This window comes from Rhinatrema bivittatum, chromosome 7 (assembly GCF_901001135.1).
Source record: "Rhinatrema bivittatum chromosome 7, aRhiBiv1.1, whole genome shotgun sequence".
Classification (NCBI taxonomy): domain Eukaryota; kingdom Metazoa; phylum Chordata; class Amphibia; order Gymnophiona; family Rhinatrematidae; genus Rhinatrema; species Rhinatrema bivittatum.
This window is the reverse complement of record NC_042621.1, coordinates 267931860-267950150: the sequence shown is the minus strand read 5'-3', so window position 1 is coordinate 267950150 and position 18291 is coordinate 267931860. Positions and strand designations below refer to the sequence as shown.

Genomic DNA, 18291 nt, shown 5'->3' with positions numbered 1-18291 from the left:
GGGTATACCTTTAATAATGGCTCCCTCCCTGGTTTCCTACTACTTCAGCCACTCACTTCACTCCCATAAAGCTTACAGGATGAGACTCACCATCATATAACTCTTTACACTTTATTAACATACTTCTTTTCAAACAACCAACTCAAATATACTAGAACACAGATTTATTTCCCTTCTCCTTTAGTTATATAACAGGCCTACGATTCCACCCCAAGCATCACAGAACTTAGGAGTTTTAACTTTAATTATCTTCAGTGCAGGGCTTAATACTTACTAGCGCCTGAGATAAGGTTATCAGCTGAAAAAACCATTTAAGCTTATTGCAGACAGCTTCCATTAATTTAGTAACAGCGTTCACACTTTGTGAAACCTTAAACATACCGCCTATGGGCTTGCTTCCTTATACTTCTTTAACCAAATCTGCAGTTTGTTAATTAGTTAACAATTCTGTGTAAATTGCAAACCCTCAGGAACAATACTCTTGAACCCAACACACAGATCCCCTTAATAACTCTGGGGCCGATGCAATATGGTGCACTGAGCCGAGCGCACTCTTAAAGTGCAGTTGGACGCGGGTAAAATAGGCGCTAATCAATCCTCTAATGCAATAAGGGGATTAGCGCATATGCAACGCGCGTCCAATGCAGAATGAATGTAATAGCGCTCTTCACATGCATGTGAATGAGGCTATTAGGCAATCACTCCCAATGCAAAAAGAAAAATGTGCATCTCGGACGCACATTTAACTGTCATCTATTAACGCCTGCCAGGAGCAGACGTTAATAGATGCGCGCATCAAAAAAAGAAGAAAAAGAAAAGAAATAAAAGAAAAAAAAATTTGACAGTCGGACCCATCACAAAAACCGACGCAGAGTTTAACGGCATTGGTTTTCGTTACCGGCGGACAGCCACGAAAACTGACGCTGATAAACTCGGCGTTGGTTTTCATGACTGCCGTATGCCGGTCACGAAAACCGACACCGATAAACGACTAAAACCGTCAGGTTTATCAGCATCGGTTTTCCTGACCGGCGTACGGCAGTCACGAAAACCGTTTGGGTTCGCGTTAAGCAAGGTTGCGCTAGGGTCGCAAGAGACCTAGCGCATCCTTACTAATGCGACCCCCTAATTTTAATATTGCATGGCGCAGCCATGTGCGCGTTAAGAGAGCGGGTGCTGACTGTTCAGCACCCGTTTTCTACGTGACTTTATTGCATCAGCCCCTCTGTTAGTTGGAGTTCCTCTTCAGCAGTACCTTTAACCCATTATGTAGTTTCCCCTAGAAGAGAATTACCGTAATTAAGAAAGCTCCAATAGCTACGGGCACTCTAATCAGTACACTCAAACCCCAAACATGCAGTTTCTCACAGACTACCAATTAAGAAGGTTCTGTTAACTGCAAACACTTTGAACCAGTACTCTTAAACTGAACATACATTTTCTTTTAGTAAACCACTCACTGATACGTGCCTGTTAGTTTCCAAGACATTAGAATGGTTCTCTGAGACTAAAGAGAGTTTTTCTAGCAGGCAATTCCCTAACAATCCCCTGATCAGCTGCAACCAGTCTGTAGGTGTGCTTCTGAAGCAAACTGACCCTTAGATTCATCAAAATGGTATAAATATAATGTGTGAGAGAGAGAGACAGACTCTGTATAGAGTCAATGTGACATGCTATATATATATCACTGAAAGAGGAAACACTTTCAACTTGGGGCTGGTTTTACATACACAGTGAGAGGAATTAACTGCAAATTTGATATGACTGATGAATTTCTATCATTTGAATCAATGAACAGTAACAAGAGGAGTTGATTACTGCAAAGTAGTCTCTACTGCATTGTACAAATCAGCTCCTCTTGTTGGTACCTTTCATTGATTCAAATGATAGAAATTCATCAATCATATCAAATTTGCAGTTAATACCTCTGACTGTGTATGTAATATCACCCCTCAAACCCACCCCGAATTGAAAGTGTCCCTCTTACCAGAGCCATAGCGTACCTATGGCTAATATGGCCATGGCCAAAGGCACCGCTACCAAAAGACGCCACTACTGCAACCATGTACCGAGGAGAGCAGTGCGGCCGGTGGGTACACAGCAAAAGGAACAGCAGCATAGCCCCGTCAAAATCGACAGTGTGGTCAGCGCAGCCTTAGTAAGTGGAAAAGCAACGCGGACCCACTGGCAATGCTACCGATTCTGGCGGGACCGCGCTGCTTTTTCACTAAGGTCACGCTTACCATGCCGTTGATTTTGGTGGGACCGCACTGCTGGGGAGGAGGAGCAGGAGGAGGAGAGTTGTGCATTGCCGGAAGTAGACCAATGCTCCGTGGCCGGAAGTTGTTCCCTTGTGTTGCATCCGTCGGTCGCAGACAGCTACGACCGCTCTGCCTTACCTCTTTTTCTCCCCTTTCTCTCTCTATGGGCAAGATGACTGTCTCCAATGCCGAGGGCCTCGGCGTTTTCAGACCAGCATGGGCGTCCCCATCCACCATGCTCACTCCCGTGGTCTCCTGAGGCGCGAGCGCACACATCTCTGACGCTCAAATACACGTCATGGTGGGAACCTCGGGGACGGCCCCACTGTATGACATCAGTACCTCCGGGTATAACTAGCCTCTGCTTCCGATACCAGTTTGAGTTAGCAAAGACTTTGCTTTGCTACTCTGCTTGCTCTAAGCTGTTAGCTTAGACGTCTCCTTTCGCTAAGGGCCTCGCTCCAGCAGAAGCCCTAGTCACCCGCTCCTCGGGGGTCTCTCGCTTCCAACTTCCCTTCGGGGTCCTCACTAACCTAGACAACTGCTCCTCGGGGGTCTTTTCTCTTATTCATTTCCAGGATATTGGACCATTGGGTACTCGCTCCTCGAGGGTCTATCTTCTTCATATCGTGCACCACAGACCTTCGGTCCCACCTTTCTACCATCAGGAAGATGCCTTCACTCTGAGCGTACCTCTACGAACTGGCGCTCCAACTCCACCCACTAGCCGCGGCGTTACCCGCACTCTGGGCTCCTTCCTATCGTGAACATCTGGGTGAGACTATACTTCTGAGCCTGTTGAACGTACTGGCACTTCGTGGATCAGTGCCTTACCTTCCTGCTTTCACCATCCATCTACAGCAGTATAAAGACTCTATCCATTCTGTGTCTGCTGTGTCAGCCAATCGCAGTAGTTCCCCACGGGGCTCCTCCCCGTGGGCGGAGTTATCTCCATTGTGACCAAGGGTCCACAATGCCTCAAACACAACACCTTGGCCACGGGGGCTGAAGAAGGAGATTGCTGCTGCCTTCTAAGTCAAGGAGGAAGTGAGTGAGAGACAGCATGTGTACTTGTGTGTGGGAGAGTGAGAGAGCATGTGTGCTTGTTTGTGGGAAAATGAGATAGCATGTGTGTGGGAGAGTGACAGCGAGCATGTGTGTGTGCACAACTATTCCAGTTACTCTCTGCCTGCTAATCCATGACAGTTTCAGGGCATCTAGAAATCAAAGTTCCAAGGTATGGATGACGGGGAATTTTTTAAAATCCCTATTTTAATTGTTGGGTGTTATTTTATGTGTCTGTTTTGAAATATGGTATTGATGTTTGGAAGATTTTTATAATTTTTTAATTATTGAATGTTATTCTATTCATTAAGGGCCAGATTTTAAAAAGTCCCGGTGACATGCGTAAAGTCCCGGGGCTTTCAAAAAGGGGCAGGGAGGGGGCGCAGGTCTTAAAATCTACCCCTAATTGTTTTGAATTATTCTTGTTATTGGTATAGTTTTACTAATTTTGCTTTATGAGGAATGGTAATGTTTCTGTTTTTTACATTGTTGCACTGCTCATAGAATTTGGCTTATTGCAGTTTCCAGTTCAGTTTTTGTCTGTACATTTCTATTTGTACTGTATGGTCTATTTAGTCTGTATTTGAGGGTCTATCTGTGTTTTGCATGTGTGACTGAAGTGAGTTATTCCATTAGTGTGTAGTTTCTATGTAGGGATTTATAGCGGCTTAGATTGTTCTGTTTTCCTATTAGGGATTTATTACTATTTTAGGCCTGGTGTAATATTTATAGTATTAACTTTCATAGGTAGGGTTGCTGCTGTTTGAGTGGCTCTGAGGGTCGTGCCCATGCCCAAGATGCATTACAGTAGGCTTAATACCATATAGGTTCCAAATGTCTCCTGCTTTTTTGCAAGATTTTCCGCTGGTACCACAGCAGTGCATGTAAATTAGGGATGTGCATCGTTTTTTTGATGGATGAAAATATCGTACGATATTTTCTAATCCATCAAGGATCAGGGGTCCCCGAAAATGATAGGAAAACCCCATGAAATTTTCATGTTGTTTTCTTATCATTTTGGGGGGGGGGGGTGAAGAAAGGGCACAGAGAAAAAAAAAACCAACCCCACCCCGACCCTTTAAATCTAATTATTTATATTTACATTAGAGATGTGAATCGGGTGCCAGAATCTGTTCCGGTTTTGGAATCGTGGACCCGCGGGAAATTCTGTTTCCCGCGGGTCCGGACAGTTTTTGTTTTCGGCTGTCCCAAGCCGAAAAAAAAAAAACCCACTCCGACCCTTTAAATCTAATTATTTAGAATCCCCCACCTTGGTCCAGCAGGGGTCTTGGGGGCGATCTTCTGCTCTCGGGCCGTTGGCTGCCACTAATCAAAATGGCGCCGATGGCCCTTTGCCCTTACCATGTGAGAGGGGCTATTGGTGCCATTAGCCGGCCCCTATCACATGGTAGGAGCAATGGATGGTCCGTGCCATTTTTTAAGATGGCGCCGACCGTCCATTGCTCCTACCATGTGACAGGGGCAGGCCAATGGCACCGATAGTCCCTGTCACATGGTAAGGGCAAAGGGCCATCGGCGCCATTTTGTTTACTGGCAGCCAACGGCCCGAGAGCGGGAGATCGCTCCCGGGACTCCCGCTAGACCACCAGGTACTTTAGGAAAGTTTTGGGGTGGTCGGGAAGGTGGGGGATTCTAAATAATTAGATTTAAAGGGTTGGGGTGGGTTGTTTTTTTTTCGGCTTGGGACAGCCGAAAACAAAAACTATCCGAACCCGCGGGAAACAGAATTTCCCGCGGGTCCACGATTCCGAAACCGGAACAGATTCTGGCACCCGATTCACATCTCTAATGTAAATATAATATACATATTGTAAGTGATATTTTTACCTCAGAAGACTGTGCTTTGAATGTTCTTTTTCATGTAAAATCTGTTATAAATGCATAATTTTTAATTGTGTGTGAGGAGGGTGTGATAGGGTGGGGGGTGCAAGGCTGTAAAGTTTTCCTAGGGCACCTTGCACTGGCCATGGGCATTGCTGTACAAACATTGAACAGAGTCTCCCAACTCGTGGTGTCATGTGTAATGGCCATAGGTGCCAAATTGCCTGCCTACAGTTCTGCCTCTTTCAGTGGTATATAGATATAGCATATCACATTGACTCTATACAGAATCTCTTTGTCTCTCTCTCATAAAAACATTTTCCCCGGTAACGTGTGTTACGATATTTATCGCATGCGTTAGGACCCTAATGTATTTTGATGAATGCCCTGGTAAGCTTCTTTCACGAATAATTACTCAATAAGAAAAAAACAAACCATGAGCAAAGTCAGTGCTTTTCCCACTACATATCATTATTCTTTTAGGGAGTTTGGTTCTTCTTTTGAAAACCCTGCTGGGGCTTTAAACTCTTGTTACCCTTTCTCTCTGGTAGGGAGGGGGGGTGGATTTTTACAGCTAACACATTTCACAATCAAGTCTGTTCATACCACTCTACTCACTAAAAGTTTAGATTATAGAGTCACAGTATAACTCTTTCCAAGGCAACCCAAAAATCCCACATTCATAAACATCTCAATGTTGCCCAGCTAAGCTTAACAACCCCGTTCTTTTGCTCTTCAACATAACTGGTCAAAAGACTTGTGCAAGGATCACTTTGGGTTATCCCTAAAGTCGTTCTTTAGTCATTACACTAAGACAGTCTCTTCCTGTTTAATTATAGCCTTTAACTTAACTTTTAGTGGTGATTTGTCCAGTCAGTCTCAGAGTCCTCCTCTGCTGCCTCCTCCTCCTCTTCCATAGCTGAGGCTGTAGAGGAGCTCTTGGACTCAGTCATGTTGCCTGCTCTCTTCCTGAAACCACTGATAAAGAGGTGATGCTGACCACTCCCAATGCTGATTCATCCTTGCTGGCTCTCTGCCAAAGTCAGTCAGCAGGGAATTCTGGGGGTTGTAGTCCTACACTGCAGTCATCTTAGTTTCTCATCCCTATCTTAGTCAAGGAAAAAAATGCTGCTTTTAAAGTACAAGACTCTTTTTCTGTGCAGGAACTACTAACAAATTATCACAGAAGCTGTGGTTATTTTTTTTTTCTTCTCGCCTATCTCCAAGGTCCTGGAGGAGCTGCAGTAGGGCAAGAACCACAGACACAGTGACATCCTAGTAACAGGCTTATTTTTTTGCATAGGGCCAAATGCGAGAGGGTTGGTCTTATATTTTGGCTAATATGGTAATACTTCAATAAATGATGATCTAATTTGAACTGCCATACCAGTAAATATTTCTTACTGGAAACTCAAATAAGAGCTTCCAATAACTTGGTACCAGCTGTCATAGCATAAGGGTCAACAGTAAGTTTTCATGATTGAAATTCCATTAAATTTCAGGGATGGTCCTCACATTTGCACACACATGGACTCTTACTCTGAAACTCTCAGAATCTCACCTCAAAACTGACTGACCCATTGTGGTCGCTGTCGAATGCATTGAAGAGAAAATGTGCATACATGCTTGAATCTGCATAAAGAACAAACCAAGGAAAGAAGGAAGGTTACTTTACGTTTTCATCTCACTGCAGTTAGTCCTACTTAGAATAATCTGTTACTTGTCAAAGAGAAAGTAGATCTTGAGTAGCATCCCTGTGCTAAAGTTCCTAATCTGTAATGCCTGATAATTAACTTTTTGCCAAAGTCAGGCATTTTGATCTAGATTTACATAATAATGACTATTATAAAGCATTCACCACTTCAGCCTGATGAATGAATTGTTGCTGACATTGATGTTTAGCCCTGAGCAAGCTGCCCACGAAACACTGGTCAGCATCAACTAGAGCCTTGAAACCTTGGCATGCTAATGTGCTTTAAGCATGGAGAAGATTTTTCAAAGTAAAAGTTAAAAGTTTTTGGTGATTTTCTAACAAAAAAGTGAAAAGTTAGGCAATTTTGAGTCGGTGAAATAAAATATATCGTTAAAGGGGTTTTTATGTTTATGTTTTTTTTAGGATTTATGTATCACCTACACACAAGGAAATAGGTGATGCACATTAGGAACACTCATAAAATATCCACTAACACAAAAACACACTTCATCAGCAAAAATATAAACTGACGAGAATCAACTGGAAACCTGTACATGGGCACTCTTTAAATATACAAGTAAGCTTGCTGAAATAGGAAGGTATTAAGCCCCACTTTAAATGACATCAAACAGTTTGACTGGCAAAAAAATTCTGGCAGTGAGTTCCAGAAAGTAGGAGCTGCCACAGAAAAAGGACAATCTCTTGTTTCTACAAGTCTAGCCTGCTTAATTAATGGTACGTTGAGGAGACCATACTGCTGAGATCTTAACATCCAAGACAGCTGATAGAGCCGCACCAGCACATTGGCCCAAGGGCAGTCATTGGAGGCAATTAATTTATGAATGGTTACTCCAATTTTGTATGGAATTCACTGGAGAATGGGGAGCCATTGTAGCTCCATCAGTACTGGAAAGATGTGTCATTATGTCCTTATCAGAGATAAGCCTGGCAGTTGCATTGAGTAAGAGCGGTAGGGGGTTTTATTGTAACCCTGGGTAATCCAATATAAATTGAATTACAAAAGCAATCCAAAGGTAATATGGTGGCCTGAACAGCAGTATGAAAATCATACTCATTAAGAAAGTTTCATAAACCAAAAAGGATCCTTAACGTAAAGAAACCGGTTTTGATGACTGATCTTACATTGGTGAAGTAAAAGACATGATTCAATCCAAATGCCCAGATTTTTTACACACGACTTGACTGGAAAGAGCTAATTATTAAACACAACTGGTGGGCAGGCTGATTTCTTGTTATTTGTCTTCCTATGAATTAACATGAAATCAATTTTGGCCATATTCAAGGAGAATAGTGTTTTTTAGGCCGAAGACTGGACAGTGTGTATGTTATGTCATGTGCCATGAGGTCTTTTCCCCTTTTTACATAGAGAGACAGCTTGTGTATGATTTTGCCTACCTCTCATTGGATTATTGGGGCATTTGACTTCTGCTCCCATGGAGAAACACTGTATGGAATGCTTGGCCACTTTCTCGTTGGCAAACCTGATAGCAGCATGTGTAATTTCCAATGATGTTAATGCATTGTTTGATTCTTCTGGTTCTGCTATTCCTGTTGTCTTGCATTGTGGAAAATAGGGTGATCTTTCTTTTTTTAATTCTCACATGTCTGTCCATCGGCCATCTTATCTGGTTCCATTCCTTTACAACATACTCCTGTGGTTCAAGAAAAGCTATTTTCTAATGCTAATATACTTCTAGTTAATGCTCAATCAGTCAGAAAAAAAATTCCATCTTATTTATGGTTTAATTATGAAGAGGAAGCCTGAATTTTTCACTATTACTGAGACTGGGCTGCTTGATTTTGACCATGTTCTCCTTAAACAGATTTGCTCTTTTGATTATTCTGTTGTTTCACAACCTCAAATGAAGGTTAGAGGTGGTGGTCTCATGATAATTTTTAAAAATTCTCGGAAAATGTCAGTTGAAAATTTGAGTCTTGATTCTCCATATGAAACCCTTGTTGGGGTCATTGTGGATCAACCAGCTCCTCTTAAAGCAGTTCCCAAGAAATCTCATCATCATCAGCCTTGGTTGATTACTTATGTTGGAATCACGAAATTGGTTACAACTCCAGAAAGTTGTTTCATGTCGCAAAAATGTTCACTACTCCCTCTGAGATTAATAGTCCTAATTCTACTGTTTCCACTTTCCTAGGTTGTACCACATTTCTAGATTATTTTTGCTCCAAAATCAAGAAAATTGCAGATATCTTTGCTTCTATTCCCTATTGGTCAGTTACTTCTGAAATTTCTTCTACTGTTTGTTGGGCACTTTTGATGATGTTTCCATTTTTGAGGTCGAAACTGCTATGTCTAAAATCAATCCATCTTTTTTTTCCACTTGCAGCAAAATTTTAAATGCCCCCCGTGCGCAAAAAATGGGGGTTATGTACGTGGCTGGGCCTTGTGCGTGCCATGCGCATCTTCAAAGGGGCCCAGCCACACTCGTAACCTCTGTTACGCGCTGAAGTGCCGGGCCCAGTTAAAGGGGAGGGGAGGGGCGGGGCTGGAGGCTGCTGGTACAGCGGCCACTGCTGCTGTACTGGGGAAGGGACTGCCGACGCGTGCATGTTGCTATTGCTCCAAAGGAGCAGTAAGCAACACAATAAAAACAAAGAAAGGTAGGACAAAGGGTTTAGAGGGTGGGGAGGAGAGGGGATGGGTAAGGGAGGTTAGGTAGGGGGGATAGGGAAGTTCCCTCCCAGTCCGCTCCTTAATTGGAGCAGACTGGGAGGGAACTGGGAAAAGGGACCATCGCATTGCCACACGTCAATGAAAAATTTACCACCCTGCGCGCGCGAGTCCTGGGCCGCATGTTAAAATCCGCCGTGCATGTGCGCACGCCCCTTTTTATTTTATAACATGCGCACGCCTATGCACGCGTATTATAAAATAGCTGCGCTCATGTGCGCACGCTGGGAAGTGCGTGCAAGTTTAAAAATCTACCCCATAGTTTTTAAGCAACTTTCTCACTTTGTGGAAATCAATCAGATTCTGAATTTGCATCAGTATGGTTTTAGGAAGACCCTTGATTCTGAAATTGTCATGATTTCCCTTCTCGACTTCTTCAGACGTGGCATGGACAATGGTAATAGTGGCATTCGACACCGTTGATCAAAACATCCTTTTGTTTCATTTGCAAGAATTATCGCTGATCTAGTTGTCCACTGGTTTACTTTTTTGTTAACAATTTTTGTAACTGTTTAGAGTTGCCATTGGTAATAAAGTGTCTTCTTGGGCTGGTATGAACATGGCTATCCCACATAGTTCAGCCCTGACCTGCCTCCTTTTTAGCTTTTATCTAGCACCCATTTGTAAGATTCTTGCTAGTTTGTGTCATGGTTTTAACATTTATGCTGATGACATTCAGTTTTTTATTCAAGTTCAGGATACGAAGGCTGTGACCAAGAACCTTTTAAATATTTGTCTTACTTCCACTTGGAGGTAGCTTTCTTTTAATAAGCTTGCACCCAAAAATGGAAAAGATCAGTTTTATTTTAATATATAGAGGGGCAGATTTTAAAAAGTACGCCTGATTTTATAAGATACGCGCATAGCCACGCGTATCTTATAAAATCTGGGGTCGGCGCGCGCAAGGCTGCGCAAAATCGGCAGCCTGCGCACGCCGAGCCGAGCAGCCTGCCTCCGTTCCCTCTGAGGCCGCTCCGATTTCGGAGCGGCCTCAGAGGGAACTTTCCTTCGCCCTCCCCGCACCTTCCCCTCCCTAACCCACCCCCCCGGCCCTATCTAACCCCCCCTTACCTTTGTCGGCAAAGTTACGCCTGCTGGAAGCAGGCGTAACTTTGCGCGCATCGGCCGGCAGCCCCGCTCCGTCCTCCGGTCCCGGGGGCTGGTCCGGAGGCCTCGACCACGCCCCCGGGCCGGTGCCATGCCCCCAGGCCCGCCCCCGAAACGCCACGGCTCGCCCCCGAAACGCCGCGTCGGTAGGCCCCGCCCTGACACGCCCCCGACACACCCCCTTACAAAAGCCCCGGGACTTACGCGCGCCGGTGGCCTATGCAAAATAGGCGCGCCGGCGCGCGCGGGCCTTTGAAAATCCACCCCAGAGATTTTTCCAATTTTTTTCCCATAAAATTCATTTTAACAATTCAGTGTTTCCTTTAGTTACTTGTTTTAAAAGTTTTGGGATCTGGATTGATCTGGATTATCTTTTAAGTCAAATATCAAATGACTTATTCGTTCAAGGTTCTATAAGCTATGGGGCAGATTTTAAAAGCCCTGCACGCGTAAATCGCGTGTAGTGGGGTTACGTGCACTGATCCTATTTTGCATAGGCTCAGCGACATGCGCAAGCCCCGGGGCTTGAAAAAAGGGGCGGGGTGGGGGCGGACTGGGGTGGGGGCGTGGCCAGAGGCTTCCGAAGGCCCGCTAGGCTGGGGGATCGTGCACCGGCACTTGGCTGGCGCACGCAACCTACGCCTGCCCAGAGGCAGGCGCAACTTAATTAATAAAGGTGGGGTGGGATTTAGGTAGGGCTGGGGGGCGGGTTAGTTAGGGGAAGGGAGGGGAAGGTGGGGGGGCAAAAGGAAATTTCCCTCCGAGGCCACAGGGAAAGCCATCAGGGCTCCCCCAGGGCTCGGCCCTTGTGTGTGCCAACCCCGGATTTTAATACCTGCGTGTGGCTGCGCGCGCATGTTATAAAATTGGGTGTAGATTTGTGCGCGCCGTGTTGGGCGCACAAATCTACGCCCGCGTGTAGGTTCGAAAATCTGGCCCTATGTGTCTTTCATGGTCTGAAACATTTACTTGAAGCTTCAGATTTTCGTATTGTGGTGCAAGTTTCCATTTTACCCATGATTGATTTTAGTAATTCCGTTTATTTGGACCTGCCAGCATCTACTTTAAGACCATTGCAACTTTTAATCAATGCGGCCGCTTGCCTCATTTCTGGGTTAAGTCGTATTCATCATATTACTCCAATTTTGATTGCTCTCCACTAGCCACCTATAAAGCAGCGCATACATTATAAAAAATCGACAGTTTGATTTTTAAACTACTTTTAACTGATGTTGTACCTTGGGCAAACTTGTTTGCCCAAGGTACAATCAAAATTGGAGTAATATGATGAATACGACTTAACCCCCCTTCCCCTAACTAACTAACCCCCCTTCCCCTAACTAACTTGTTATTAAGAGTACACCAACCAAATCATGCTTTGAGATCTGCATAAAGAGGGTTTTTGGATGTCCCTTTAGTCAGGCAAGCTCAATTAGTTTCTACTAGAGAAAGTGTTTTCTTCGTTCGTTGCAGCCCCTACCTTTTGAAATTTGCTACCTCAAGTATGTCGGCAGGAGGAAATGTTCAAGGTTTTTAAAGCAGAGCTAAAGACATATATGTTTAGACGGGCTTATTATTCATTTTAATTTTAACTCAATTATAATTTTTGAGAGCAGGCATGTTTTATTTTATTTTGTGTTATTCTGTTTCATGTTAATGTGTTTCTACCTTAAAATTGTAATCTATTTTATTATGTATGTACTGCTGTGCATCGCTTTGAGCGTCTGCATAAGTGATTCATATAGGGTTCGCTTTTGAAAGAACGTGCCGATTTTATAACATGAACTCTGTACCTCAAGAACTGCAGCAGACTGAATGTCATATGACTTTTAAAAGGATGGCTAAAACATTCTTTTTTTGACTGGCATTTTTGTAGGCTGGTGTCTGTGAGCTGGCCTGCATATCGGGTTTCCAGACTGTAAAAGTGTGTGCCTTCAAAATTTTGTTTGTTTCCATATGTTAGGTTGAGGGACTTTGTCTTATCTGTTTTTGATGTACATTTTAATGTTTATTATGTATGATAATGATGTGCACTGCCTAGGGCCTTTAGGCAAAGTGGCATATAAATAAACAAGGAAATAATACCTACTCTTTGTATAGTCTTATAGGTCAAAAGTATCTGGAAGACTTAATTCAAAGTGAAATACCACTACCTTGTTTATTGTTTTAGAACAGCATATTAAGTAGCCAGTTGAGCCAAGCAGAATAATTTTCATCCTAGTAGATATACCACAAGCTATTATGTACTAAAAGGGTCATTTGCCATGATGTAACACCAGCTATTTGCAGGAGGTGACAATGTGCAGCCCAATAGTTTTGTCTTACTGGTGTGCCTTGATCTTAATACTAAAATCTGGGTGCGTCAAGCAGGCAAGCTGCATAAACACATTTCCAAGAAATTAAATTCCACCAGCCTAGCCATCTTTGTACTCCAGATTTACCCCTCCCCTCGAAAAGCAACAGTAAATTTAGTTGCAAAGATTTTAAAAATGTCATACTCTTTAATAAATTTATCTTTTTTTCTCCACTTGAAGTTTATTCCATAAAACACTATTTGGGACATTTATAGGTTTCCAATCTTTTAAAAAATTGATATGATAAAACCTAGTTTCTAACCAATATCGGGCCAGGACCAATGCCAGCCCTATAAATAGGGCTGGTATCAGGTTCAGCTCTTTTTAATTAATGCCTCCGTAGCACTACATAATTAATGAAATTTCCCACCCTCAAAACCCAAGAATATGGAAGGTGCCAAATCTAGCACTTGGGTGCACTCCAGCACAAAATCCTCATCTAGTTTTGCATCAGACTTTGTAAATGAGCCCCTTGATCTATAAATATTTACATTTCTTTTAAACAGATTTATTACCACCTATACTTTTATGTAATCATTTATTTATTTTGTTTGGGGAAGGAGTGGTTTCATAAGGGCAGGAAACTGGATGTGAAAACCTAACCAGAAAACAGTTTGCAAAAAATACTCACCTCCTTGTGGAAAGAACTGGGAGTAAATCTGTTTAAAATTATCTTCATTTACAATGCCACTCGGACACTCCTGCCAAAAGAAAAAATAAACAATCAGAAATAATCATTATTATTATCATTATTATTGTTTGAAAGTTATTATTATATAAGCCATAAGGCTCCAGGACAAGGATTACTTTGCTTACTTTAAAGCAAAAAATTAAAAGTTTGAAGTAGCACAAGTTAGAAATTTAGGTGCAGTAGCGCCAATCCTATGGGCTTTAACCCTGGCTCCTACCCATCTGTCTATCTTCCATAGCCATCTATGTATCTTCCATACACTTTTAAAATTTAATTATCTTTAAAAATATACAAAAAAATCTCTTTAAAGTGAGAGTACATCTTCCATTCACTCACCTCATGCTTGGGTTAGAAAAGTCTAAAGAGTCTGCAGTCAGAATGCCACACCCTTTCTGACCCAAGCATGAGAAGAGTGAATGGAAGGTGCACTCTCTCACTTCAGACATTAATACTGTACATTTTTTTTTAAAGATAATTTCATTATGAATGTATATGAGAGATGTGCGAATGAAGAGTGGCCAGGGTTGAAACTTTGACAATCGGTGCTAAGGCTCACAACTTTCAAACCTGTGCTAAGCCAACCCCTTTTTTTGTCTATTTCTGTTATGGTCCCGGTCCGGCCCCGAGGTAGGTAGAGGGACCGGGGCACGGCCCGGGACCATAACAGAAATAGACAAAAAAGGGGGTTGGCTTAGCACAGGTTTGAAAGTTGTGAGCCTTAGCACCGATTGTCAAAGTTTCAACCCTGGCCACTCTTCATTCAAACATCTCTAATATACATTCTCTGGCTGGCAAGGCCCGACCTAGCTACTGCCGCGGCATTCCCTCCTCGAGGGAGACGCCGCCGATCCTCCGTGCCTGGCCCCACCCCCTAGGTGCGTGCGCACGCAGGGGCTCAGGATTTAAAGGGGCCAGCGCGGGAAGACAGAGGACAGCCCAGAGATGACGTCAGACACTGCAGGGGTATTTAAACCCTGCATCTAGCCCTATGCCTTGCCTTGCAACAAGGTTCTCTCTTGTTTTAGAGTTGCTAGTTGTTGTCCTGACCTCAGCTTTCGTCCACTGGCTTCTGACCTCGGCTCTCATCCATTGGCTTCTGACTCTGGCTTCCGTCCACTGGCTTCTGACTTCGGCTTTCGTCCACAGACTTCTGACTTCAGCTTTCGTCCACTAGTTCCTGACTTTGGCTCTCGTCCAGGAGGTCTCACCTAAGTTCAAGCGGCTCGGGTCCTCACGAGCTCCTCTCGGGGGGACCGCGGGCTTCCAGTGGTGAAGTTTCCGTTGGCCTCCTGGCTCCAGCTCTACTTCTCTATCCTCTGGAAATTGACCCGCCGGAGACCGCCCGTAAGTCCAAGCGGCCTGGGTTCTCACGGGCTCCTCCTGGGGGGACCTCGGGTCTCCAGTGGTGAAGATCCTCCTAGTCTCCTGCCTGTACCGCCTCCCGGCTTCGACACCCACTGTGTACCTTCCACAGTGCGTCTTCATCTGTCTTAATCGGCTCAAGGGTCCACGAACTCAACAATTTTCATGTGTCCCAATATGTTTTTTTTAAATTAAGGATTTTCTAACGTTCCGATAAAAAGACATTTTCATAGAATCAAATTCTAAAATACAAATATTCAATAAATTCTCTGGAAATTCTCCCATTCACAGTTTATGGGGAAGGAAGACAAGAAAGAAAAAAAACATGATTAAATATCCTAATTCCTTATGTACCAAAGACACTCTGGCAAGGAAATAGTCTAAAATTCTAAACAAATAATTAAACAAGCTTTGAAACTGATATAGGGAGAGGATGAGGATTGTGGCAGAATCGATGGCAATGTATCACGCTTGCTATATTTTTTGTAATTTTAGCTTCAGTCCGAAAACAACATCCCTCCTTGGACAATCACATCCCCTACTGATACTTAAACTTCCCAAGGAATTTTCTTACAAGTCTGCAACCTGAATGCCCCGCCATTTCTGATCCAAGCACGAGATAAGTAAATGAGAGATGTATTCTTCCCGAAATAGGTTTTTTCTTAAAATTCTTGATTGTATGTGAAAGATGTACAAATGGACAGTAGTCAGGGTTGAAGACTTGAGGACTGGTGTGACTGCTCACAAGTTTCAAACTTGTGCTCATGCAGCCCCTTTTAGGGGCAGATTTTAAAAAAGTACGTCCGTGCGTCCGGCGCAAACAAGAGTATGCCAGATTTTAATAGATATATGCGTAGCCGCGTGTATCTTTTAAAATCCGGGGTCAGCGGGCGCAAGGCTGCGCAAAATTGGAAGCCTGTGCACGCCGAGCCGCGCAGCCTGCCTCTGTTCCCTCTGAGGCCGCTCCGAAATCGGAGCGGCCTCAGAGGGAACTTTCTTTCCGGCGCCCCACCTTCCCTTTCCTTCCCCTAACTAACCCGCCCCCTGCCCTAATTAATTCTCCCCCCTACCTTTATTTCAAAAGTTACGCCTGCCCGAGGCAAGAGTAACTTGCGCGTGCAGGCCGGCTGCCGGTGCGCCATGTTCCGGTCCGGGGGCTGGTCTGGAGGCCGCGGCCTTGTCCCCCGGAACGTCCCCCGATGATGCGCCGGCTGCGACACGCCCCCGACACGTCCCCGACACGCCTCCCCAGGAAAGCCCTGGGACTTACTCGCGTCTCAGGGCTTGCGCACGCCGCCGAGCCTATGCAACATAGGCTCGGCACGCGCAGGGGGTGGAAGGGGCAGCTTTTCAGGGGTTACGTGCGTATCTTACGCGCGTACCCCTTTGAAAATCTGTCCCTTAGTGTCTAGTACCAAGTGCCCAATACATGCAGACACATAGGGGTAGATTTTCAAAGGCTACAGGTGTAACATACGCGCGTAACCTGAGAAAATCTGCCCCTGCACGCGCTGAGCCTATTTTGCATAGGCTCGGTGGCGTGCGCTAGCCCCGGGACCCCGAGGCTTCGAAAAAGGGGCGGGAAGGGGGAGGGTCCGGGGCGTGACGGCAGTCCGGAAGCAGGATCAAGGGTCATGACGACAGTCCGGGGGCGGGTCCGGGGGCATGGCGGCGGTCCGGGGGCAGTCCAGGAGTGGTCCCGAGGTCTCCTTCATTGCGGCCCGGCCGGCGCGTGCAAGATACGCCTGCCTTGGGCAGGTGTAAGAAATAAAATAAGGTAGGGGGGGATTTAGGTAGGGCTGGGGGGGGTTTAGATAGGGGAAGGGAGAGGAAGGTGGGGGTGTCCGAAAAAAAAGTTCCCTCCAAGGCGGGAACAGTCTCGGAGGGAGCGGCCTATCCGGGCTCCCCTAGGGCTCGGCGCGCGCAAGGTGCACAAGTGTGCACCCCCTTGCGTGCACCGACCCCAGATTTTATAACATGTGCGTGGCTGCGCGCGCATGTTATAAAATTGGGCGTAGATTTGTGCGCGCCGGGTTGCGCGCACAAATTACGCCCGTGCGTAAGTTTTAAAATCTGGCCCATATTTTTATCTTGTTTTTTAAGCTTTCTAGCTTTCCATGAAAAACATTCTTCATAGAATAAAACTAACATATAAATAAATACTAACACCAATATTCAATAAATCTTCCAGATAATCCCCCCCCCCTCACAGTTTATAAGGGAGGAAGACAAGAAAGAATAAACTGTGATTAAGAACATAAGAAGAATCGTGCTGGATCAAACCAGTGGTCCATTGAGCTCAGCAATCTGTCAACCAACAGTGGCCAAGCCAGGTCATTTGGAAGGTCATCCAGAAGATCATCTCCAGATGTAGGAGGTGGTACTGCAGAAATTTGTCCTAACCTTTTTTAAAAGCAGTTATGCTATTAACTTTGACCATGTCCTCCAATAACACATTCCACAGCTTAATAGTGTGTTTATTGAAAAGATGCTTTCTCAATTTCTTTCTTTAATCTGCTACCAGTTACTTTTATGGAGTGTCTCCTAGTTCTAGTACTATGTAAAAAGGTAAATAACCATTCCCTTTTTACCTGTTCTACCTCACTCATGATTTTATAAATTTCAATCAGATCCCCTCTCAATCATCTCTTCTCCAAGCTGAAGAGCCCTAACCTGCTCAGTCTCTCTTCATAATTCAGTCTTTCCATCCTCTTTATTTTTGATGCCCTTAGCTTTACCTTTACTAGTTCCGCTATATCTTTTTGGAGATGGGGTGACCAGAAATGCAGACAATATTAAGATGCAGTTGCACCATAGATCTAGACAGAAGTAGTATGATATTCTCAGTTTTAGTCTCCATTCGTTTCTGAATAGTAATATTTGCTTTTTAGATTGCTGTTGCTGGACTGAGGATTTCAATTTATTGTTTACAATGACACAAAGATCCTTTTCCTGTGTGGTGACTCCTAATGTGGAACCCAGCATTGGGTATATATATGGAGTTCAATTTTCAAATCTATCCATGGTAGAGCATTTGCACAGGTAAGTGGTCACACAGAGATTAAAGCTAGTATTTTATAAACTCTGCAGCTAAAATGCCACATATTTTATTCCAAAAATACATGCATATATTTCCAATGCAATAAAATACATACGTTCTTTATCCATTTTATAACCATACATGCATATATTTTATGCACAAAATA

At 44.2% G+C, this 18291-nt stretch overlaps 1 protein-coding gene across 3 annotated transcripts in view; it reads right to left on the bottom strand.

The window, feature by feature from the left end:
- The window catches only part of KCNIP2 (potassium voltage-gated channel interacting protein 2), a 989582-nt gene that overhangs the window by 15943 nt on the left and 955348 nt on the right, over positions 1-18291 (bottom strand). For all 3 annotated transcript variants that reach the window (XM_029610210.1, XM_029610209.1, XM_029610208.1), the window contains 2 exons: positions 13664-13733; positions 6730-6800 (listed from right to left, as the gene is read on the bottom strand). In XM_029610210.1, the coding sequence (XP_029466070.1) occupies positions 6730-6800; positions 13664-13733 (141 nt within the window). The remainder of the gene's footprint in view (positions 1-6729; positions 6801-13663; positions 13734-18291) is intronic.